The 24,386-nt window shown below is 36.6% G+C and overlaps 4 protein-coding genes across 5 annotated transcripts in view; 3 read left to right on the plus strand and 1 right to left on the minus strand.

Moving 5' to 3' along the window:
- The window catches only part of LOC135101478 (uncharacterized), a 46,173-nt gene extending 45,646 nt beyond the window's left edge, over positions 1-527 (plus strand). Inside the window, exon 15 of the mRNA XM_064005491.1 lies at positions 297-527. The gene's annotated coding sequence lies outside the window, so the exon portion shown is untranslated. The remainder of the gene's footprint in view (positions 1-296) is intronic.
- A 6,293-nt stretch (positions 528-6,820) lies between these two features.
- LOC135101481 (mediator of RNA polymerase II transcription subunit 10-like) lies at positions 6,821-11,308 on the plus strand. Its single transcript, XM_064005501.1, has 4 exons — positions 6,821-7,047; positions 9,508-9,591; positions 9,790-9,865; positions 11,072-11,308. Exons 1-4 carry the CDS (start codon positions 6,926-6,928, stop codon positions 11,186-11,188), a joined length of 399 nt encoding a protein of 132 aa, XP_063861571.1. The 5' UTR covers positions 6,821-6,925; the 3' UTR covers positions 11,189-11,308.
- A 1,406-nt stretch (positions 11,309-12,714) lies between these two features.
- On the minus strand, positions 12,715-21,303 carry LOC135101482 (hsp70-binding protein 1-like). 2 transcript variants are annotated; one of them, XM_064005503.1, is made up of 7 exons: positions 21,186-21,303; positions 20,267-20,417; positions 19,420-19,600; positions 15,063-15,284; positions 14,292-14,447; positions 13,917-14,131; positions 12,715-13,198 (listed from the first exon to the last, which is right to left on the minus strand). In XM_064005503.1, the coding sequence occupies exons 2-7, from the start codon at positions 20,396-20,398 to the stop codon at positions 13,118-13,120; spliced, it is 987 nt and encodes a 328-aa protein (XP_063861573.1). In that variant the 5' UTR covers positions 20,399-20,417; positions 21,186-21,303; the 3' UTR covers positions 12,715-13,117. The 2 variants fall into 2 exon arrangements, with proteins under 2 accessions (XP_063861573.1, XP_063861572.1); XM_064005502.1 differs by having other exon boundaries at positions 21,135-21,276.
- Positions 21,304-21,700: 397 nt separating this feature from the next.
- On the plus strand, positions 21,701-23,490 carry LOC135101483 (EKC/KEOPS complex subunit TP53RK-like). Its single transcript, XM_064005504.1, has 2 exons — positions 21,701-21,843; positions 22,326-23,490. The coding sequence occupies exon 2, from the start codon at positions 22,326-22,328 to the stop codon at positions 22,992-22,994; it is 669 nt and encodes a 222-aa protein (XP_063861574.1). The 5' UTR covers positions 21,701-21,843; the 3' UTR covers positions 22,995-23,490.
- Positions 23,491-24,386: the final 896 nt, after the last annotated feature.

The raw sequence follows: 24,386 nt of genomic DNA on the forward strand, positions 1-24,386 counted from the left end.
ATCTCTCTCTCTCTCTCTCTCTCTCTCATCTCTCTCTCTCTCTCTCTCTCTCTCTGAACTATTAGACTGACACCACGTGCATGCATACCTTGGAGAGTTTCAGTATTCAACATTATCTTGAGAGGCTAGGTATTTGTCACAGTCAAATTTATAATATCAGCAAATCAGAATGTTTTTTGAGGCTCACATCCATTAAAGAATAAAGGAATTCAGCTTGGAAGAAGTTGCAACATACTGTTGTAACTTTTTGAGTGTTTCTGAAATAGACTGAAAGTAACCAAGATCTAATCCTACAGCAACGACCTTTGACAAGATACCTGCCAGGTGCGTAGTGAGCAGCACTTTGACCTCAAGCAACACATTGAGAGTGCTGGCCACCAGATTGAACTCTGCCCATTCATCATTGTCACAGCCACAGCCTGCCGTGGCTATCTCCACAAACTGGGCTCAAAGTTCCGAACGTGGCAGAAGAGATGGTTTGTGTTTGACCGATCAAAGCGAGCACTCATGTATTACAGTGACAAAAATGAAACCAAACCAAGAGGAGGCGTCTACTTTCAGGTAAGTGAAACCACAAAAGCTGTCATGTTATTATTTGTTTAACTAGAAATTTTCTTAGAGCTTCCCTTATTCTACACATGCAACCTTAAGAATAAATAAATGAAAACTAGAAGAAAAAGGAAAAGGGATAAGACCTTTGCTATTTTGATCTGTGTGAAATAAAACTAAGTTTTTGAGAGGGTTTCAGAATCCCTCTGCCCCCAATCCCTTACAATTAGATTTATACAGTACAAATATTTGGGTTCTACCAGCACTTCATTCTAGTTCCTGCTGCAAAGGAAGGAGGTTGGAATTAAGAAGGAGATTGAAATAATGAGAGAAGGGGAGATTCAACTCACTTTTTACCTCCATCCTCTGAACTGCATCACAACTCTTAATGCCCTTCATGAACACATCTTCTAACTTAGGTGTAGGACTGAGTGGCTGGGCTGTGTCCCTACTTATGTATCCAAATTGACAATGAACACAGGAAGAATAACAACAGCTGTCTAAAAGGTGCTCTCTCTCTCTCTCTCTCTCTCTCTCTCTCTCTCTCTCTCTCTCTCTCTCCTTCCTCTCTCTCTCTCTCTCATCTCTCTCTCTCTCTCTCTCTCTCTCTCTCTCTCTCTCTCTCTCTCTCTCTCTCTCTCTCTCTCTCTCTCCACAGCTTTCCAGGTAATCTCTAAAAATGTAGACAAAAGCAGCTATTATCAAAACTAAAATTTTCCATTAACAGAATGTGAATAGGAGAGAAGGCCTTATAATTTGTTTAATATGCACAATGTATCTTAAAAGTAGGTTTACCAGTATGCTTTTCATACTTATTACTTTATTCCTACAGGCTATTGAGGAAGTCTATGTTGATCACCTCCATTCAGTAAAGTCTCCAAACCCAAAACTGACCTTCTGTGTGAAGACTTATGAGCGGACGTTCCATTTGATGGCACCATCACCAGAAGCAATGCGTATCTGGATAGACATCATCTTTACCGGAGCAGAGGGCTACCAAGAATTCCAGGGAGGCACCTGAAACATGTGAAAAAACTTAATTAGCAGTATGTACCTGCTTTTTGATTTTTGAGCAGCCGAGCTGTTTGGATACATGTCATCCAGCTGGCAGCAGGCCTGCTTGTTTTGCCTCCCTTGTTATGAAGGACAGAAAGTTATCCATCACCTTCAGTCAAATTTGGCTGTTTTGAGTGAGAATATGGTTTTATACATTATCTTTGTCACAAATCTTGTGCTGCTATTAAAACAAAAGATACTAAATCATGTGGATTTATTTTTATTACTTATTAAACTATAATCAATGGCTTCATATACTGAGACATACATGAAAGAAAGGTCAGTAAAAGGAGGTATCATATATACTGCATAGATACATTTACTTTCTGAGCACACACATTGTGTAAATTTTATTACAGAATATTATCACTATTGCTACAGATTTTATTGTTTTAATATTTATCTTCAGTTCCAAATATTCCAATCACTAAGTCAAAAAGACACAGTAAATTTGTCTGAGATGCAAAGAGGAGATACATTTTGTGGAGATTCTTCAAAGAAGCCAATAAAACATTATTGAAGCATAAGAGTTGACTACTAAAAATATTTTTCAATGGGCAAAGATTTTCAAAGCACAGGTTAAGGGCAAGAAACCTTGTTATTTATACAGAGAATCATAACATGTGGGTCCAATGCTTCTCTTGCAATTCAGGAGAATATAAGAAATATTCTAGATACACTTTCACCTCCCATGTAACAATATATTTTTAGTGCTCACATTTTCCTTGGAACATTGATTACAGGTAAAATGGAATGCAGTTTTGATCTATGACAACCAGCTTTAATAAGACAATATATATACAAAAATTCTACAGCCTTTTATAGAAAGGAAACATCAAGAACATAGCCCAATGATTGTTATTTTATTCAGTATATTGATATTGTAAAATTTGTTTGGTTTTCAGTGTTGTGACTGTCTGGTGCTACAGTCTTTTGTAGTGATAAGTAATTTTTGATATGTAGTCATGGACAGGATGCACTGGGAAAAGGCAGACTGATTCCCCAGGTTGTAGTTCATATACATTATATATATATATATATATATATATATATATATATATATATATATATATATATATATATATATATATATATATATATATATATATATATATATATATTATATTTGGATGCTCAATAAAGATAAATTGACCACACAAGAATGGATGGTGTCAGTGCAGAAGTGTGTGTTGAGAATAGTAGTTTGTACTCTTAAGGTTGGCCATCCCATTTTATAACATATCCTTAAAATTGTTACTTTGAAGTGGATCTTCAATGATATAAAATTAGCCACTTGGTGGGGAAGCAAGTCTTTTATATACAAAATTCATATGCATATTTGTACATGCATTTAAAAATAATGAATGGTGGCTTAATATAACTGCTTTCAGAAGAGAGGTGACTGTAGTATGTAATACATGCTATAATTCAGCAAATAATTTTTGTTGCTGCTCCAGAACTACTTACTAAATATAATGACATCCATTTTAGATAAAATTGATAAGAATTTCCCATTATTGCTGTGCAATAATATTCTAACATGTGAGTGTTATGAAATGAGTCATTTCTGGTGTGTAGCATTTCCTCATTATAAAACTTAAATAATGTATTAGCAAACTTTTTGTAGACTGTAACCATAAGTGTGAACACAAGTGTTGTATCCCTCCATCCACCAGATTCACAAGTCATCTCTTTCTCCAACCCCTTTACTGATGGAAACTCAAAATTACAGTATTTAATTTACTATTAAATCTTTCAATAAGCAATTTCTGAACTTATGAGTGTCCAGCAGGTCACTACATTTCTTTTTATTCCTTATCTGTTCTTAATACACCACTCTTTGCAACGCCTACTTCCAGTCAATATTTGCATTACAATTCAGTTATAGATACCCCCTCTGTATTTGTAATTGGATATTAAGAATACTGAAATGCACTACTGTATGATTTATATAAGATTATGAAATGTCTTATAGCATGTATTTGTATACTGTAGTAGCCTGATATATTTGTATGCTTTTATATAAATTAATTGGTAAATGTACTTTAGCATAAAACAAAAGCTGAAACCTTCTGTGTATAACTCAAATATATTTTTATGAACCACATGTATGCCTATTTTGAAACCTCATGTTAAGATACTTATGTGAAACTTGCATGCATTTGGGAATGAAGTTGTGGGTACATTTATGGGCAAATTATAGAATCATGAATTAGAAGAAATTTATTTTAATTGTATATATTTGGATGATCTTGAGAAATTTGGCATTTTAAGGTAAGAACGATAGAATGAACTAAAGAGTCAACCAATAGGGTGGATTAAGGCCCATTCACACATTCACATCAGTGACATATCACTTCTGTGTCAGTTCAGTGTCAGTGATATCTGTGATGCTTCAGTGATGTCTGTTCACACATCCTTACTGTGTCTGATTTCCAAGATGGTAAAGTTTTCAGACGTTGAATTGGCAATGGTTGCCATAATTTCTTATGAAAGAGGAAGAGGCTGAGCGCAGGCTGAAAAAAGAAAGTGAATACATGAGGCATGAAAGAAAAAAAATGCATTCATCATCCAGCATCTGTGAAACACTGGAAGAAACTAGTGGTGACATTTTTTTTTTTTTTTCATGAAATGGAGATGGAACTGACACAGATTCAAAACACAACTGCACCAGACATGCATGAATGCGTCAGCCAAATTCAAAGTAACAATACTTTTTTTCACTAGCACTGTGAAGTGCTGAACTGACATGGAATTGATACATCACTGATGTGTATGGATGGGCCTTTAAGGGGATTATTGTCATAACAGCAACAGAAACAAATGTTGCAGTTTGTCCACAAGGCTCTCAAGTTTATCACCAAAAGACATAAGCAAACCCAATGTCCTACTGTCTATATATGGGATTTATAGATCAAGCTAGTGTTGCACATACATAGTACTTTGTCACTGCTTCAGCTAAGCAATTATGGGTATCCTCTACAAATTAATTTGATTTTCTTCAAAATCTCAGATTTGACACTATCACCCTATCATCAGTCTCTTTGCTTAGCGTAATTTTGGAAGTGTCCTTGGGTGATGAAGTCTCTAGTTAGAGTTAAGACATCATAAGGTTTGGTCAGATCTAATTTTGAAAAGTCCTTGATTGTTACATAGGTGAGACTGAAGCACAACAGTTAATTTGAGTTGTAGTAAGTCTCATACAGCAGTTAACATGTGTATTGTCATGACCCGTAGCAGTCAAGATAATCATTAAGTTAATTTTATTACAAAATGTGTTACATGAACTTTTCATCAATAGACATACTGATATGCTAAAAATAAGTTTTTCTAGGACGGAAAAATGAATTAAGCATTTTAAGAGGCCAGGCAGAATTCATTGTAGCCTAATTTTCTTTAAATGAGAGAGAGAGAGAGAGAGAGTGAGGGTGGGGATACCCATCTCTGGAGTCACGACGTAAAAATGATTATATCTTTTGCAGAGAGAGAGAGAGAGAGAGAGAGATGCCCGTATTGGGAGTCGCGACATAAAAATTATCATATCTCTTGCAGAGAGAGAGAGAGAGAGAGAGAGAGAAATGCATTTTCATGATTTCCTTAGTTAACACACACACACACACACACACACACGATGCCTTTCTCGCGACATGAGAATGAGAAGCTGACAGATATTTCCATAACTAGGGAGATAGTGGAACAGGAGATAGATAGGCTTAAAAAGTTCAAGTCACCAGGACCTGATGAAATATATCCCAGAGTACTTAAGGAATGTAAGGAGATTATTAGTGAGCCGTTAGTTTCTGTCTTTAGGAAATCACTGGAGTCGGGTGAGGTACCAGTAATGTGGAGGCAGGCTAATGTAGTACCCATCTTTAAGAAAGGGGATAAAACTTTAGTGTCTAATTATAGACCTGTCAGCTTAACTTCAGTTGTAGGTAAAATGTTAGAGTCAATAATAGCGAGGAACATTAGGGAACATTTAGACAAACGTAACTTGATAAATCAGTCACAGCATGGCTTCACGAAGGGGAAGTCTTGCTTGACAAATTTGTTAAGTTTTTACAATAAGGTGTACGAGGCAGTAGATAATGGTGATAGTTATGATATCTTATATCTTGACTTTAGTAAAGCATTTGACAAGGTACCCCATCAAAGGCTCCTGAGAAAGGTTAGGGCACACGGGATAGATGGGAAGGTGTTAGGCTGGATAGGGTCATGGTTTGGTAACAGGCGACAGAGAGTGGTAATAAACGGCTCGAAATCCGAGTGGGGTCATGTAATTAGTGGGGTGCCACAGGATACAGGGGATGAGGAGTATTCCTTACGAGGCGAGGTTGAAGCTGTTAAATTTACATTCTCTAGAGAGACGTAGGTTAAGAGGGGACCTGATAGAAGTCTTTAAGTGGTATAAGGGTTATAAAAAGGGAGATGTAAGCAAAATTCTTGGGATCAGCAACCAGGGTAGAACAAGAAATAACGGGTTCAAGCTTGAAAAATTTAGGTTTAGGAAAGAGATAGGAAAAAATTGGTTCTCAAATAGAGTGGTAAATGAGTGGAACGGACTCAGTAATCATGTAGTTAGTGCTAGGACACTAGAGAGCTTTAAGAGAAGATTAGACAAGTTTATGGATGGGGATAACAGATAGAAATAGGTAGGTATGTTTCATACAGGGACTGCCACGTGTAAGCCTGGTCGCTTCTTGCAGCTTCCCTTATTTCTTATGTTCTTATGTTCTTATGACATAAAAATTATCTCTTGGAGAGAGAGAGAGAGAGAGAGAGAGAGAGAGAGAGATTTAAATAGTCTAAAATAAGTATGAAATTTCTATACGCAATGTCATGTGAAAAAAAGACACCTAAATTAAACAAAAAAATAACGAACATGGTCTATATCAATATCCTTTTGGGAGTGATGCATTAAAGTTTGTGTGTGTGTGTTTGTGTGTGTGTGTGTGTGTGTGCCCTTGGATGAACTTTGAACATGCAAAAAATAAATAAATAAATAAATAAATATATATATATATATTTAATATATATATATATATATATATATATATATATATATATATATATATATATATATATATATATATATATATATATATATATATATATATATATATATATATATATATATATATATATATATATATATATATATATATATATATATATATATATATATATATATCAGTATTTTACTCTGGAAAATAAGTACCACAACACTGCTGAAGAAAAGCCAACTCTGCTGTCAGTGACTCAGTGATCCGCTACTCGGCACGGAGTTGTTTGGTGTGTCCTTTGGTCTCCTTCCCTCGCGATGTCGTCTTCACTGGATCAACTAGAAAACCAGCTTGAAACATTTATAGAAAATGTGCGACAAATAGGCATATTTGTCAGCGATTTCCAACCACAGGGACAGCAAGTGCTCAACCAGAAGCTGTAAGTATTAGGACTCATCAAGAACCATTTAGTTTGACACACTCGTTTAATCCTCCACCAGCGTCTCTTCTTTTTGGGAGCGGCACTAAACGGTTTTATTTTATTTATTTTACTTTGTACCCTTGGGCCGTTTTACTGCTGACGTAAAAAAAAAAAAATGAAATCATACTTTTCATTGATTCAGGTTGTTCGCTGCACTTTCAGCAGCTAAATCAGACATATATAGCGAGGCTAAAAACGGATTAGGGCAACGAGTAACCATTCTACTAAGGAAGGGAGGAGATACTATGTTAGTGTTTATGCAAAATTTGTACAATCAAAGCAAAGAAAATAAAATACAAGACATGTCTATTATCACTAGAGGAAATTGTAAATATGAAAAATTATATCACCAAAATTTTGGAATATTCCACAAATGGGAACCATTACAGAAAGGTATATCTTTTTTTACATACTGCCAAAGATATACCAGCTCAAGTACATTAACAATTCAGTGTTAAGAAATAACATAAACACACTCAGGAGTAAACACCTGCCAAAACAATGATTACTCCAGTAAAGTCTCAAGAACTAGATCAGAGGATGCTGTGAAGCTATCAGTGACCCAGATGTGGCCTCGCAATGTTTACCTTTGTGTCTCACAACACAAGGGGGCCATCACAGCCTGCCCTCTCAAGAAAATTCTCTTCCTTCACACAACTCTACTTGCACCTAATTACACACACCCTTCACTCATAATTCAATATCGTGACTCCAGCACTAGTCTCAGAGTCTCCGTTTGGGGACGGGACCACAAATGTCCCCAGATCCAACTGCTTCTGGTATCAACCTGAAGTGTCTTGACACCCCCCTCAACTTTTTAAAACTTCATTGACTTCTGCAACATTCACAACCTTAGACCTAATTTTCAATCTGTGGAACACCACCTCTCCTTTACTAAATCTCATCTTTTCCCTACTGAAACACAGGTATCTCAGGCAACTGACAGTAACCTCCTCTCTGTTCCATTCTACTTTCTCTATCCCCATTTTCAGTCCAAAGGTACATGTTCTGTCTGTGTGCACAACAGCCTCATTTGCTCTCGTGCCCATGTACTTGAATCTTCCAATTTTTTTTACCATCTGGCTGCAACTGCAGAGTCACTCTTAGAGTAAATTTATTTGTGCTCTATACCTCTCACCTAACTCTTCTAACTATAAAAAATTCTTTGAGTATTTAACTTACAAAGTGGAGCACATCCTGATTCTTCCCTTTCGTGGATATTCCACTCTCAGAAACTTCAGTGTTCACCACCAGCTTTGGCTTTTCTCAACCTTCACTGACCAACCAGGTGAACTGCCTCTTCACTTTGCAATCCTTCATGATTGAGAGTAACTGGTGCAACACCCTATCCACATTCCTGACCATCATGGAGATACACCCAACATTCTTGACCTTTTTAACATGTAATCCTTCTGTCCTCTCTATTGGCCTCCAGTGATCACAACCTCATATTTGTATCTTGTCTGATTGCTCCAGTTCCTCTCTGGGATCTCCCAAAGTAGAAATGCCTATGGTGTTTTGCCTCTGCTAATTGGAGGGACCTGAGGAGGTATTATTCTTATTGAGTGCCTTCACTGACACTCAGCTGTCCCCTTCTTCTACAATGAACATCCTTGGTCTGACTGGAAACTTCACATATCATCTCTAGGTAAAACAACTTCTATGAAGTTAGGCATTCTGAGTCATCTCTGCCAGTTTTTCTCATCTCCTGTTGCTAATTCTGTATAGAAGCCTGATCTGGCTATATATGGGGGTGTTCCACTCATACCATTCTTCTAGACAGGGTGGAATCAAAAGTATTTTGTCTTATAAACTCCTCTCTTCTGACTCTTTTGCCTCTCTCTCATCACTGCAGTGTTGCATCTTTTGCTATCTTCTACTGCTGTTTTCAAGGTAATTGCTTTTCTGATCTTGCTAACTGCATGTCTTCCCTCCTCCCATAGCCTCGCTGCACAAGATTTTCTACTTTCTCTGACTTCCATCTCTCTAATACAAGAGTTAATCAGTATTCTCCATCATTCATCTCTTTATCTGGTAAACTCCAGAACTTCCTGTCTGCTTCTGTATTTCCTCCTTCCCATGACTTAAATTCTTTCAAGAGGGAAGCTTCATGACATTTATCCTTCAATATTTGATGATTGTTTCTGATCTCTTTTTCTCTTTTTTAGGGACCAGCATTTATGTGGGCCTTTTTATTTATTTATTTATTTATTTATTTTATTTTATTTTATTTTATTTTATTTTATTTTATTTTATTTTATTTTATTTTATTTTTTTACCCTTGGCCAGTACTCCTCTTACATAAAAAACAAAAAAAGTATGCTTTTCCCCATTACAGTTATATAAAAAAAAGAAAAAACATTTATTAGTATTCCTTTACAGGAACCAAAGTACTTATTCAGCATTTTGCTTTTTCAGGCAAAACTTGATAACCAATATGCAGGACATAGACAAGCTCCGCAATGCTGTGCAAGAAGTCCATGTCCCACTGGAAGTTTTTGAGTAAGTAATGCATGTCATGCTGGCATATATAAAGAGATTAACAATTTTCAGATATGTTACTATTTGAATTTGTGAAATATCTAAAAGTACACCTATTAAATCAGGTAAGTGAATAAATAATATTAATCGATAATGAAGGATGTTTCCTTTGAATCAATTTTTATGATTTATTATTTGGTACTCCTTTTAAATTTAAAGGTATATTGATGGAGGAAGAAACCCACAACTCTACACCAAGGACTGCATGGAGAAAGCCCTTACCAAAAATGAACAGGTGAGACAGTTAGTGCAGGTCATAATTCTCTCTCTCTCTCTCTCTCTCTCTCTCTCTCTCTCTCTCTCTCTCTCTCTCTCTCTCTCTCTCTCTCTCTCTCTCTCTCTCTCTCTCTCTCTCTCTCTCTCTCTCTCTCTCTCTCTCTCACTCTCTCTCTCTCTCTCTCTCTCTCTCTCTCTCTCTCTCTCTCTCTCTCTCTCTCTCTCTCTCTCTCTCTCTCTCTTACCCTTTAGTCATTCAACAAATGCCATATGACAGGGGAACACCTTGGCCACACATTGCAATAAGGTTGAAAGAATACTGCTACTCACATTGTTACTGCTACTTTGTTAACCAACCACTTGCTCTGTAGTTTCATTCCCCAAAGTGAATTGTGACATCTTATCTAAGCTATGCCTCTCTAAGGCAAGGCTCACATTGAGACGCAGGGCAGCACAGAGCAGGGCAGACGCAGGGCAGGGCAGGGCAGGGCAGCACAGCGCAGCACAGGCGTGGTGCGCACATTGAGAAGCAGGCTGTCGTCCTGTGCGGTAGTGTTGATCATGGCTGTTGCCAAAAATTACTTTGGAAACCTTAGTTCCGATTCCGACTCAGAAAACGAGTTCGAGAAAGTAATGTTATTATAATAATTATGATATTTGTAGAGCAAAGAGGTCAGTGTGGAGGAGTGAATACATGGAGAAGAGGAAAACACATGGAGAATTTGCCCATAACTCGTCCTTATAAGTTCCTCTCATATAATCAGGATGACTAGTGTCATACAGCACTCTTTGATGGCGAACAGCCTCTATGAGTTGCTCCGTGGACGACATTGTGAGTACTAAAGAGCGAGTTGCTATCAAGCTGCGCCGCACGTGGCACAGGAAACTGCGTTCGAACGACTGCGTCGCGCAGGCCGACACAGGTCTGCATCTGTGCTGTGCTGTCCTGCGTGTCAATATGCGTGCTTAGGTTTAAACCGGTGAGATGCAGTTTTCTGCCCTGCTCTGTGCTGTGTCGCCTGTGTTGCCTGCGTCTCAATGTGCACCCGGCCTAAGAGAGGTCTTAGTCTGATATATGGTATGGTATGATATCTGCATATGCTTTCAGGTGCATATAACAAAAAGTTTAGGTCTGGATACATTTGGTCTTTTTTTTTATTTTTTGTATTCAAATGTACCCAAGATCCTGTAAGTTCCTCTCATTAGTGATGCACTTTCATTTCAGGTTAATGGAAGAATTGATGCTTACAAGAGATTCAAGGCAATGCTGTTGGTGGAGCTGTCCCATGTGTTCCCCAATGAAATGACACGTTACCGTGCAGTTCGGGAGGAACTCAGCTGATGGGTGTCTTTGGAGTCTCATAGCAATGGACCTGTTATCCTATTGCTATGTGCTGCAGTACCTAAGTCTGAACTTCCGTATTACATAGCTATCGATAAAATTTAAAATGTCTAAAAGTTTTATGTATGTTTTCTGAATTCCTGCTTTCAACAACTCATTATTTTTGGATGCTGTACAGTTTCCAAAAGAAAGAGAAAAAGTAAGTATACAAGTATAAGTATACAAAATAAATGAAGATTATGCCAAGCATGCTAATGGTTACAGCATAAAGTAGTGTAATTATTATCTATTGAGATTTGATTAAGATTTTTGCTGATACATTTTCAAATATTTCATGTGCATATATATATATATATATATATATATATATATATATATATATATATATATATATATATATATATATATATATATATATATATAATATATATATATATATATATATATATATATATATATATATATATATATATATTTTTTTTTTTTTTTTTTTTTTTTTTTCCAGAATAATTCCATATTGCATGTGTCAAAATGTCTAACAATATTTGCACATTGTATACAACTAAATGCACACAAAATTCATATTTGATAGCAACTACAGAATCATTTTTTCTTCATATCTAAATATATGAAACAGGAAATTATAATACAGCTTCCATGAACAGTGACACAAATGAGAATAGTTGAAGCTTGGAACTGAATGAATATTTTCAATTTCACAAATATAATGTTGATTGATATTGATTCCCAGTTATTAATGTAGCTTGTTTTGTAATGTGGATTCCCAATAGTGTACAGCAACAAGGGCCTTGAGCAGGAAAAGAAAGGGAAGTAGAGAGAAAATATTAAGGTGGGGCTCTAGTATTACACTGAGCTTTATATAATGTCTGCCATGTTAGCTATTTTTTTACTTCTTGGGGAACTCTCAGATTTATCTGTAGATTTTTTTAAGCTCAATAAACATATAAAGATATACCTAGTTCTTATGCATACAAATGCATGTAAACTAATTTAATCTTGAGAATTTATGCTGCTACAGGAAACAAAGGGTATAAATACTGGGATTTGAATGTGACAAAGAAAACTTAATATAACAAAAAGATAGCCCCTGGTTTTAGGTAGTCTGAATAATTATCTTGTAAAGCTGCTGAAACACTTTGTTTTATTATTTTATGCAAAAGAATCCATCACATTTCTTAAACATATAGCTGACTTTCTGGACCAAATAAGGAAGGCATAGTTCTATTTGACCCTACACAAGATTCATTTAAGTTTTTTTTTCTTTTTTTTTACAAATATCTTACAACACCTATGCTGCAAATTCTTTATCTGAATTATTAAAGTATCAGGTACAAAGTTGCAGTATCTATTTGCCAAGATGTCATGTCTCAGGAGTCTAACTTGAATTTGCATACTTACGTTGTCTGCCCTTACCAGGGTCAATATATTGACATAATAAAATTATTATCTCCCTTATTTTCTACTTAATGGAAAATTTGATAATACCTTCAAGTTCAGAAAAACAGTTTTTCATATGCTATAGTTTATTTTCACAAAAAACACATTTTATATAAAAAAAAGATTCAGCATGAAATGAGAACATACATACAGATTTTTAGCCTGCTCTTTTACTTAAACTCTTATCATCTTCCTTTATGTTGATAGTATATGCATTACTTTATTTGATATACATTTATAATGAACAACTTGACTGTCTATTAGTGAGACTGCAGATTGGACATTTCATGACAAAAGCAAGCTACAAATATGCAAATAAAATTGTGTTAGGCAACACAGAACCACTACTGTGAAACTGCTGGACACCAACTAATGAACTACAAGCTGGTTTCTTGGCAAGAAGCATCTTCTGGTAATGTGGATGCCTGTAATGAGGATGAAGATAATGTTTTATAGGTGAGCTAAATAGAGCTATCTGAATGTGTTTTCCTCTCCTTCAACCTCAGATTCTTCCATCAGCTTTAGCAGCTCCATGATGTAGCTCTCTTCCTCCTGTGGAATTGAGGGCTTTGTCAGGTACATAAACTCAAGGTCTCTTGCATGCTACAAGAATCTAAAAGGAACACTACATGAATTCACGAAGTCCCTGCCTTCATATGCATGTGGAATGGAAACTTAAATGGATCAAACATCATCCATCAATATAGCCAGACATTATATACTTAAAGAAGTGGTTATGATTGGGTTCTAAAGAGCCAACTACCTTGGAGGAAGATAACTGAAGATAACTTAATATAATCTCAGTTACATTCATGTAACTGAGATTATATTAAGAGCATGTGCTTAATGGCTGGTTGAGCCGAGACATCTCGATGCCTGAGAACTTATAAAAACAATTTTTACACCAATTGTCACTTCACTCTTTCATACACCTTTGCGATGCTCAAACACAAGCCATCCTCTGCCTCAGGGATGCTAGAACTACTGATTTGTATTTTTCAAGTATTTTGATTGGATGATGCAAATTTATGGTTCCTGTAATGTGACTTGGATACTGAATAGAACATTGCCCTATATTTTTTATAATTAAATTTTTTAAAAGTGTGTGTGTGTGTTCAGAGCAGAATCTGCCATCACAGACATATGACATTACTTAATTGTCTATTCACTGGGTATTTGCACCAAATGTAATGAAACTGAGAAGTGGCATGTGAGAATTTCATTGGGAGATAACACATAAATTTTTCAGAATTTTATTTCATCAACTTACCAATGATTCCTGTTTAGCTTTAATTTCCCTTAGTCTTGCTGTTAGATGTTTTTTCAAATGTAATTCAGGTCTCATGCACTCTGCCAAGGCTGGTGGGTAGGATGAAGCAAGACCAAGCAGAGCTGCTGTGCAATGTTCCCTGGAAACACTGCCTGTTTTCTCACTGCTCAGTAGAGTGAATAACTGCTCCACATAACCCATAGATAATAACTCCCCTGAAAAAGCAAAAAGGAAAAATGCAGAGCTGAAGCATTCCAAGTTCACACTTCTCATACATAGGTAGTGCATTTCTCAAGATACTTCCCAAAAATACAAATTAAAACAGCATAGGATTCTTGCATACTCTAACTGTATCAGCACATAATCAGGAATTACCTTTGTATGAATCATTATCTTGAATAAGTCTGCTGAGAAGAAATGCAGACTTTATCACAAGTTTCTCAATTCCAGACTGCATTGCACGCATCAGGTACGAGAAGCCTTCGGTCTTCACAAACTCTTTCTCCCCCTCTGGGAAATCACGTATTAAGCCTGAAAAATAATAAATCAGTCAGTAAAACAAATGGTTAATATCAATTATCTGTCCACCTATATATCCAACTAGCAATCTCACATAGGATGACCCAGACAAGGTACCACACATTCACATCCACATCATTCACACTCTTAGCCATCAGTCCAAGTGATTCAGGGGGAGTGATTTGTGATGAGCAGTGTGGCTAAAGAAGAGGAAGAAGCTGCATGGAGCAAGTGTTTGCTGTGAAAGGTACAAGAAAACTATTTTGCTGAGTACTTAGGTATTCATGGATTTTGAGAGAGAGAGAGAGAGAGAGAGAGAGAGAGAGAGAGAGAGGATGGGATGTGGCCTGTGAGATTTGTGAAAGTACCACTAGATTTCATGCAGTTATCAACAGGTAGACTGATTACAAACAAGTATAGATGAACAGTGTTAGAACCAATGATCATAGAAATGTGATGGTGGATGAAAATAAGATAAATGAAGGTTATGAAAAGTACTGCTGACAATACACAACCTTCAATATATAAGAGAGAATTCCATCCTATGCATCATAGGTAGTGGCTAACCACACATACACACAAAAAATGCAGCCATACAATCAGCAATCTTTTAAGAAAATAACTTACATGACAAAGCATACATTGCCTTCACTCTTGATGTGACATCCTCATCCCCATCAATCACTTGGAGCAACTGAGGAATAACATTTAGTGCAAGCATGTTCTGTTGACATTGCAGGTTATTCTGGCAAACATCTCCAATCAGTCCAGCAGCCCCTGCTCGCAGTGATGGGTGAGGAGAGTCCAAGCATCGCAACAGCACTGGAAAGCCTCCCATCTTATACAAGTCTGAAATAAGATGATGCATGTTAAGTATCAGTATTCTTTTCTATTTCTAGATATTTTAATTCATTGATCTCATGTTGGTTCATTAGGCATATTGACTGATGGTTTTAAAGGACCAAACATTAACCTGCCAACATGCTAAGTGACAATCATGGATGTTAACCGGTGACCTAGCAAGCAAGTGTGTGTGTGTGTGTGTGTGTGTGTGTGTGTGTGTGTGTGTGTGTGTGTGTGTGTGTGTGTGTGTGTGTGTGTGTGTGTGTATTTACCTAGTTTACCTAACTGTATTGTACAGGGCACAAACCAAAGCTCATTTTATCCTGTCTCCATAACCATATTTATCCAGTTTCTCCTTAAACATGTGTACTCTGTTTGCCACAACCACCTCTTCCTTCAAATAATTCCAGATTTCAATAGTTCTTTACAGGAAGCTGTATTTCTTGATGTCACTTGAACATCCACTCTTTATTTTCTTCCCAAGCCCCCTCGTCCATCTGTGATGCCAAGTAATTTCTGTCTATTTTTTCTATATTGTTTACTAATTTGTACATTGTTACCAGGTCTCCTCTTTCTCTTCTCTCTTGTAGTGTTGGTAATTCAATCTCTTCCAAGTCTCCTTCACAACTAAGTCTTTCAATTCTGGTACCATCTTTGTTGCTATTCTCTGTATTCTTTCCAGTTTCCATATATTTTTTTTTCTATGTGGAGACCAAACTACTGCTGCATATTCCAATTTAGAACGTATCATGCTTGTTATATTTTTTTTTCATAATTTCTTTATCTAAATAGGTAAATGCCATCCTAATGTTTGTTAAACTGTAAGTAGAGCCAAATATTCTGTTTATGTGCCTTTCAGGTAATGGTGTGTCCTGAATCATTACTCCCAAATCTTTTTCTTCATTACTTTTCATTATTATTTCTCTTTCCATTTTGTAATTCCATGAAGGTATCTTTTTACTTTTTCCTATTTCCAACACGTGGCATTTTCTGGTATTAAATTCTACCTTCCATCTTTGGCTCCATGCATGTATTTTGTCAATATCCTTTTGTAACTCCTTGCAGTCATTTTCATCCTTTATCATTTTAATTATTTTTGCATCATCAGCAAAAAGGTTTATAAAATTATTTAGATCCTCTGTCATATCACTAACATATTTAAAGCATAATAAGTGCCAACACAGATCCTTGTGGTACCCCATTTGTCACTTCATGCCAATTTGAATTAGTGTCTATGATTACTGTTCTCATTTCCCTCCTCTGTAAACAATCCTCCATCCATCTCAATATTGCTTCCTTTAGTCCTCCTTCATTCTCTGACTTCCACATAAGGCTTTCGTGGGGAACTTTATCAGATGCTTTTTTGAGATCCAGGTATACTGCATTAACCCATCTGTCCCTCTCTTGCACTCCATCTATTACTCTCGATAAAAGCTCAGCAGATTTGTGACACAGGATCTCCCCTTCCTGAATCCAAGTTGCTTTTCTGTAATTATCTTTTCATCTTCTAAATATTGTACCCATCTATCTTTAATTACTATTTCACAGAGCTTGCTTAAAATATTTGTTAGTGACACTGGTCTGTAATTTAATGGTTCCATTTTTATTTTTCCCTTTGTATATTGGGACTCTGTTAGCTCTTTTCCATTCCCTTGGTGTTTTTCCTTCTTTCAATGAGTTGTTGATTATAGCCCACAAGGGTTTCTCCATTTGTTCTCTGCATTATTTTAATATCCATCCATTTACTTGATCAAGTCCCATAGTTTTTCTTACATCCAGCTCTTCCAGTAGCTTCCTGATTGTCTCTTTACCTGTATCTCCTGTATTCCCTTATTCTGTGATACCACTTTCAGTGCTACAAAATCTGTTCCCTTTGTAAAACACAGATTGAAAACTCTCATTCATTCACTCATCTCCTCAGTAGTTTTATAAATTCCTCCTCCTGTTTTTAATTTTGTTTTATGTTATCCCTATGTTTGGGCTCTTCCTTGTATTTTCTTACTATGTCACTTTTAAAATTTCTATCTTTCCCCTTCTTATTATACCATATTCATTCCTTGCCTTTCTGTATTCTTCCCTAGTATTTGTGTTCAATTTCCTCATCATTTTCCTACATACCCTGTCCTTTTCTTTTTTGCTTCTACATACCTGGCATTATACCATTCATGCTTCCCAATTTTCACTTGATAACTTGGCACAAACTGTTGCAACCCCTCTCTATACTTGCTTAAAAATATCTTATATTTTTCTTGCACTACTTGACCTTCAAATAGCTCTTTCCAGTAGATTTTTCCATAAAATATATAAAGCATAGTTCTGTCTCCCACTTCTAAATTGTTCATTCCTGTGCAACACTGTTTCCTCCTGTAATACTATTTCTATTATCACATGATCATTTCTTCCCATTGGACTTAGATAATGTATGCTTGATCTACTTTCTGGGATTTTTGTAGTCCAATTATGATGGTTCTTCTTCTCTTCTGCATCTTGTAGGTTCATTCACCCACTGTCTCATTGTATTCACCATCATGGTCTGCATAAGTTCTTCACTCCATGACCCAACATTTTCTTTCACTTCCATCTCCTTCCAGTTAATTTCTCTAGTGTTGAAGTTGCCTACTAAGAGCACTTTGTTACTTTTCCTTATCATTTCCTCTATGCTATTTCTTGTTTCTAGTTGCATAGTTTTATGTCTATTGGTTTTCCATGCATTAGTTTTTGGTATGTACATCACAATAACTTTCCTTTTTTCACCTCCTTTGATCGTAATTACAACACTCAAAGTTTCTGCCATTCCATCACCATATTCCACTTCCTCAACAACAATATCCAGTGGGTGGGTGGGTGGGTGTGTGTGTGTGTGTGTGTGTGTGTGTGTGTGTGTGTATTTACTGAGTTGTGGTTTAAGGAAGGAGGAATCTAAGCTTGTGCTGTGTGTGTGTGTGTGTGTGTGTGTGTGTGTGTGTGTGTGTGTGTGTATTTACTGAGTTGTGGTTTAAGGAAGGAGGAATCTAAGCTTGTGCTGTTCCATCTCCATATCTACTCTTATCCAGTTTTTCCTTAAAATCATGTAAACTTGTAGTTATTGCATTTACTACTTTTTGCAGCTCATTCCAGATTCCTGCAGTCCTTTGCAGGAAACTGTTCTTCTTAATATCCCTTCTACTAACACCCTTCTTCACCTTCTTCTCATGCCCTCTTGTACTTCTAAAGTCTCTCACTACCAAATCACTCTGGTCCAGTTTTTGATAACCCGACAAAATCCGATATAAGGTAACCAGGTCACCTCTCTCTCTCTCTTCTCTCTTCCAAGGTGGGCAGATTTAGTTTCTTTAGTCTCTCTTCTGATAGGGTCGGAGGCAGCTTTGTCGCTGCTTGTTATATTCTCTCTAATTTCTTTATGTCCCTTTTAGTGCTGGGAGGCCATATCACTGCCACATATTCCAAACAAAGTCTTATCATTGTCACAATTAAATTCCAGATAGTTGAACGCTGCTCTTGTGTTTCTTGCCGTATTATATGTTTCACGTCTTCCTTCTTATATGTACCTCTGGGGACAACTTATCAGTGACAGTATTTCCGAGGTCATTTTCTTCACTGTCATTTTCTCATTACCCAATTTATAACTGAAGACTGGCCCCACACAACTATGCCCAAACTTCAACACTCCACATTTTTTTCACGTTAAACTCCATTTTCCAAGTGCCACTCCAATCCCAAATCACATTCAGATCTTCCTGTAGAGCTTCACAATCCTCTATCCTCTCCACTTTTCTCATCAATTTTGCATCATCAGCAAACAGACTCATGTAGCTATTCACCCTTTGCATCATTTTGTTCACATAGATGTGTGTGTGTGTGTGCATGTCTGTGTGTGTGAATGTGTATGGAAACCTTCTCTTTTCTCCTCCCAACACTAAAAAATGTCAGCTTGAAATAGTATTGATACACTAGCTATGTTTACCATGTTCCTTGAATATTACTAATGTCCCAAACATATTATACATATCCTATTTGAATGCATTTACATCTCTGTCTTGATACACTTCAACTAAGACAGTAAGTTTCTTTTCTAGTAAAACTGTATCATTTAAATTGTAATCAACTCCAAAAGAGAACAAAATAACAGCATACAACTCACCAATAGCATGATCCATGTCATCCACGTATTCCTCAATCACTGCCATTGCCTCTTCCTGTTCTGTTACATCCTCACCACTCATCGTTACAGCTTCACTACATAAGGTCTTGACACTCTCTGCCATCTTCTTAGCAACATTTACTGTTAGTGAGTTTAAGGCCTCTTCTAAGAATCTGCGTCGCTGTAAAATGCAAGTCACCATTTCATAAAAACAGCTGAATCATCTGTGTTATCTATCAAATATCTCTCCTGCAGTCACAAAACATACTGCTTATCCTGACATCATACCATACTCACATAACCCAACACTCATGTAATAATCCCACACTCACATACATCTCCTGACCCCCAAAGGGTCAAGATGTATGTGCCAGCAATCCACAGAGCAGCCACATATCAGAATGTGACCCCCCCCTCCCCATCCCTATCCAGCCCCATATTCACCGTTTCCATGTTTACTGGTACAGACACACATACAAAGGTAGATCTGACTACTCCTTGTATACATTCACCCTCGCTATTCTTGAGCACATCTAACTATATTCAATCAAGCATTCCCACACACTTTCAGACAGCAGAATTATTCAATGTTCCTCATTTCTTCCCTTGTGCCTTCACCCAAAACCAGCCCACAGAGCACCACCAACCATACCTTCCCATGTAATACCCACACCAATCACATGTTTCACTGAGAGTAAAACATTCTACTAAATTCAACATCACAGAAAACACAATACAATAATTAAAAGTTATGCAAAGCACATAACAAACTGGATCATGTCATGCGGTGCAGAAAAGTAGTTAACAGGATACACCCCTGTATCTAAATACGTTTTTATAATCTTACCTCTGGGTCTAGCTGCTGGAAATTCGTTGGTTGTGTTGTATCTTCTCTTGCAGTTATTTCTGTACAAAAATTCAGAAGTCCCTGCAAATTCCTTGGTTGCCTTGGAGTTTGATTTTCCTGGCCATCTGCCATGGTGATGAATGGTAAGATTCTGAAATTCATGCATTTTTGTCACATATACTTGGGTTACACTATGAGATGAGAATTTCTTGAAGAATTACTTGACAAAAGAATTACAACATAATAATTATAAAACAATATTATTATATATCCCCTTATTGGGCACCCTATTGAAGTGACAGATCTTTAGGTTGTAAGATGCACCGGTGACTGGTGAAAGGGAGAAGACCCTCATCAAGGTATGAAAATCAGGGAAGACCAACGGTTGTTGAATCTGATAATGTTTGTTATATTGAACTCCGTCGGAGGTTGTGGTTACCTTACCAATCCTGCCAACATTCAAATCTGTTTAGTAGCATTCTCTATACCAAATATTACGAGCAACATCTTAAATAAAAACCCGTTTATAATACAAAACTCCAGCCTATTTGAATACTTGTATTGATATCAATAACAGCTGGTATGTCAGTGGATACTGCCTCCTGTAAAACATACATTATTCATGTTTTTACTTAATTTGCAGGAGACATATCTTGTCAATAAGAAGTGAACACGTTATTACCGGATCGTGATATTCCTTTGTTATATTATATTGGGCCTAATTTAAGAAAGGATTGTCTAGACTCTAGATGATTTGAGATGAGCTAATGCCATGAAAAAATTCTTAATTATGTTTAATCGTATATTTAATATACGATTAAACATAATTAAGAGTTCTGATAATCAATAATCTTTTGAAAAGCCTTACCTGTCTTGTCAAACTTGTCTGCTGACGATACAGACAGGCACAACCACTTGCCTCACAATGATCCTACTACAGCTAAGTTCCGACGGCACTTCCTTGTCTGTTTACAAATAAATACGCCTCGCTATATGGCAACCCAGCTGGCTCTTGACCAATCTCGAACATTCTCAGAAGTTGTCGTACTTTCGTTTCCTTTTATTACAGGGATACATTTTGGTGTACTTTGCAACATACTATGCGTTTCTTTACAGAAGATAAATGCGGTCGTGAACTCTGTCTTGCTGAGGGGCAAATAGCACCAAAAACAACCTAGTCTCGTAGCAAAGTCTGCACCAAGACAGCATATATATATATATATATATATATATATATATATATATATATATATATATATATATATATATATATAGAGAGAGAGAGAGAGAGAGAGAGAGAGAGAGAGAGAGAGAGAGAGAGAGAGAGAGAGAGAGAGAGAGAGAGAGAGAGAGAGAATTTTAAAATACCGCCTATAAATTCTAAATTCTTAAATGACACTGCATATATGATGCAAAATCCCTTTAAACTTCAGCAATCCTCGCCCCGTTATAGTGACCGCCAGTCAAGTTTAGATTTGCGGCATGGCATTTGTTTATGATGAAGCAGCGTGTGCCAGTGTAGAGCAGCAGGAGGCAGAGGCAGCGGTCAGCCTTCCTATTTTCACCACTGCTGCAAGGTTTGCCATCACACTTTCATTATTTATTGATGAGTTACATAGCAAATAGATGATAACTCATAGACTGAGAGGAGAAAAAGAGGCAGTCCAAATGGTTGAACTGTGTACACCATTCAGTACATTTTTCATAGTAATGGTTTGGATATATTAGAGAAAATACAATATGCAAAGTTAGACTACTATATGTACCTAAAGTAGAATCAAATGTTGATTAAAAAAAAAAAAAAGTGTCGAGGGACAGGACATCTCTAAGTAGATTGGAAAAGGACTAGACTAGTATTCAAGGCAGACCGGATCTGGGGATAATGGGATAGGTATAGTGATTTACAGAATAGTGAAAATAGTTAGATTAAGCAAACCAGAGAATGATGTATGTGCTTAAGATGATACCTAGTGGCAGCAGTGGATATTTGTGGATTATAACAATGATATAGGAAAGAAGTGTTGTATGTTTGAACATCCACTAAGTAATATCATTCCAGATGGACCGCCAGCTTGTAACTCAGGGAGCTGAAGGACGTGTGTATGTCGCTGACTGGCTGGGTCACTCAGTTATCATCAAGCAGAGGTTTCCCAAGAAGTATCGTCATGTCGATTTAGACACTCACATAACCCAAGAACGCATTAAAGCAGAAGCCCGAGCCCTCACCAGATGCCGTTCTTTAGGCATCAAAACTCCAGCTGTATATGATATTAATTTTGATAAAAGGGAAATAGTTTTGGAGAATATTACAAATAGCATTACTGTTAGAAATTACATCTATGCAGCTGTTGAGAGAGATCTTTCAATGGACAATAGTGAAATTTTGAGCTTAGCAGAGAAAATAGGAAAAGTACTGGCTAAGATGCACTCTAACCACATTATTCATGGAGATCTCACCACATCTAACATGTTGCTTGTAAAACCATATGAGTCATCTGAGGTGATTCTGATTGACTTTGGTTTAAGTTCAGTTGAGGAGCGGCCAGAAGACAAGGCTGTGGATCTGTATGTGTTGGAGCGAGCCATCCTCAGCACTCACCCCAATACAGAGGCTTTTGTTTCATGTTGTCTTTCTGCTTATAAGAAAGTAGGTGGTAATGCTGCCGAAGTTGTCAAGCGCCTTGATGAAGTTCGTACCAGAGGAAGGAAAAAGTTATGTTTTGGTTGAAGATTCTATAGATTGTGATTTTATACATCTAACTATTTTATTATATCTAACTAGCTACTGCCACTATTAATGTGTATTTTGTTGCTTATTACATTCATATAATTTGTGTCAATTAATTATCAAATTATTGTAAAAAAGTTTTGTATCCTAATTGAATTTTATTAAAATCTTAAAGAAGGCATTAGTGTTAGTATATGTACTCTACTTGAGTACCAATAAAGAAAGGATTGAGATGTGTTAATGTAAAAGAATTTAACCTTCATAATGATTTACATTGTTGTTTAATTGAAATATGTAATTATCTGAATATTAAAATATGTTTCAAAGAACGTCTGCAGTGGATTTGCACAGCAGGCATCAGATATCTGCTAAGTTATGGGTAAGATTAGTGCTATAGAGATTTTGAGAAGGAATTTGTGGGAGTGAGGTCTTCAGTACAAATTGTCTGTAACCAATCCTGTTCTTATATTTACTGGAAAAGAAATTTGGAAGTCCATGAAAGCCTATTTTGTACCAATTTAACACCCATATAGGAAAATAACCAATTTAAAGTATGGATACACACACACATTTCCTGAAGCAGAAAAAAAAATAAAGAAAATAAGCCCTTGTGTCTGTACAGATGGAGAGGACAGCAGATCTTTACTTGCCTTCCTTGCACATGAGTTGGATGTGCAAGCATAAATAAGTCTCTGTGTCAGGGCTAACATTTTCACTTACCGTAATAATGTTGTCACTTGTATCAGCCTTTCCCAAAACCTTACTCGGCATTCTTCTACCCACTCTATCATATGCCTTCTTTATATTTAGAAAAGCTAGGGATTTGTCCTTTCTATCTTTTCCTGCTCAGTCACCTCACTTATAACAAACAATATCTTTACCTCTCCTATCTTTCCAAAATCTACTTTGTTCCTCACCCATCACATTCCCCTCCACTTGTCTTTCAGAATCTCACAGAAAACCTTGCACATGTCTCATACAGCTATTGGCCAATGAATCATAATCTCTTTCCTACACTTACTGTGCATCATTCACTCTACTTTGATTCCAGTTTTTCTTCCTCCATGTGCAAGCAGACATCTCATGCATTCTCTAAATTGTTCTGTCTCTTACCACCCTCTTTATGAAATTCATTCCGTATGCCATCCATTCCCAGGAGCATCACCATTCTTCATCTTTCACATACTTTTTAATTTCACTCATCACCTATTTCTTCCTCTATTTTCTGCCTGAGGTAATATTTTTTCGAATTCCTATCTGGCTCATTCACACTGCCCATATCCTTCCAGAAATCTTCCACAGCCTTCACCATTCTTTACTTCTCTATTCATTTCCTCACTCACTGCCCTATGTTATTTCACTAATGCATCTGTTAGTGCTGGAGAAGCAGCG

This window comes from Scylla paramamosain, chromosome 6 (assembly GCF_035594125.1).
Source record: "Scylla paramamosain isolate STU-SP2022 chromosome 6, ASM3559412v1, whole genome shotgun sequence".
Lineage (NCBI taxonomy): Eukaryota > Metazoa > Arthropoda > Malacostraca > Decapoda > Portunidae > Scylla > Scylla paramamosain.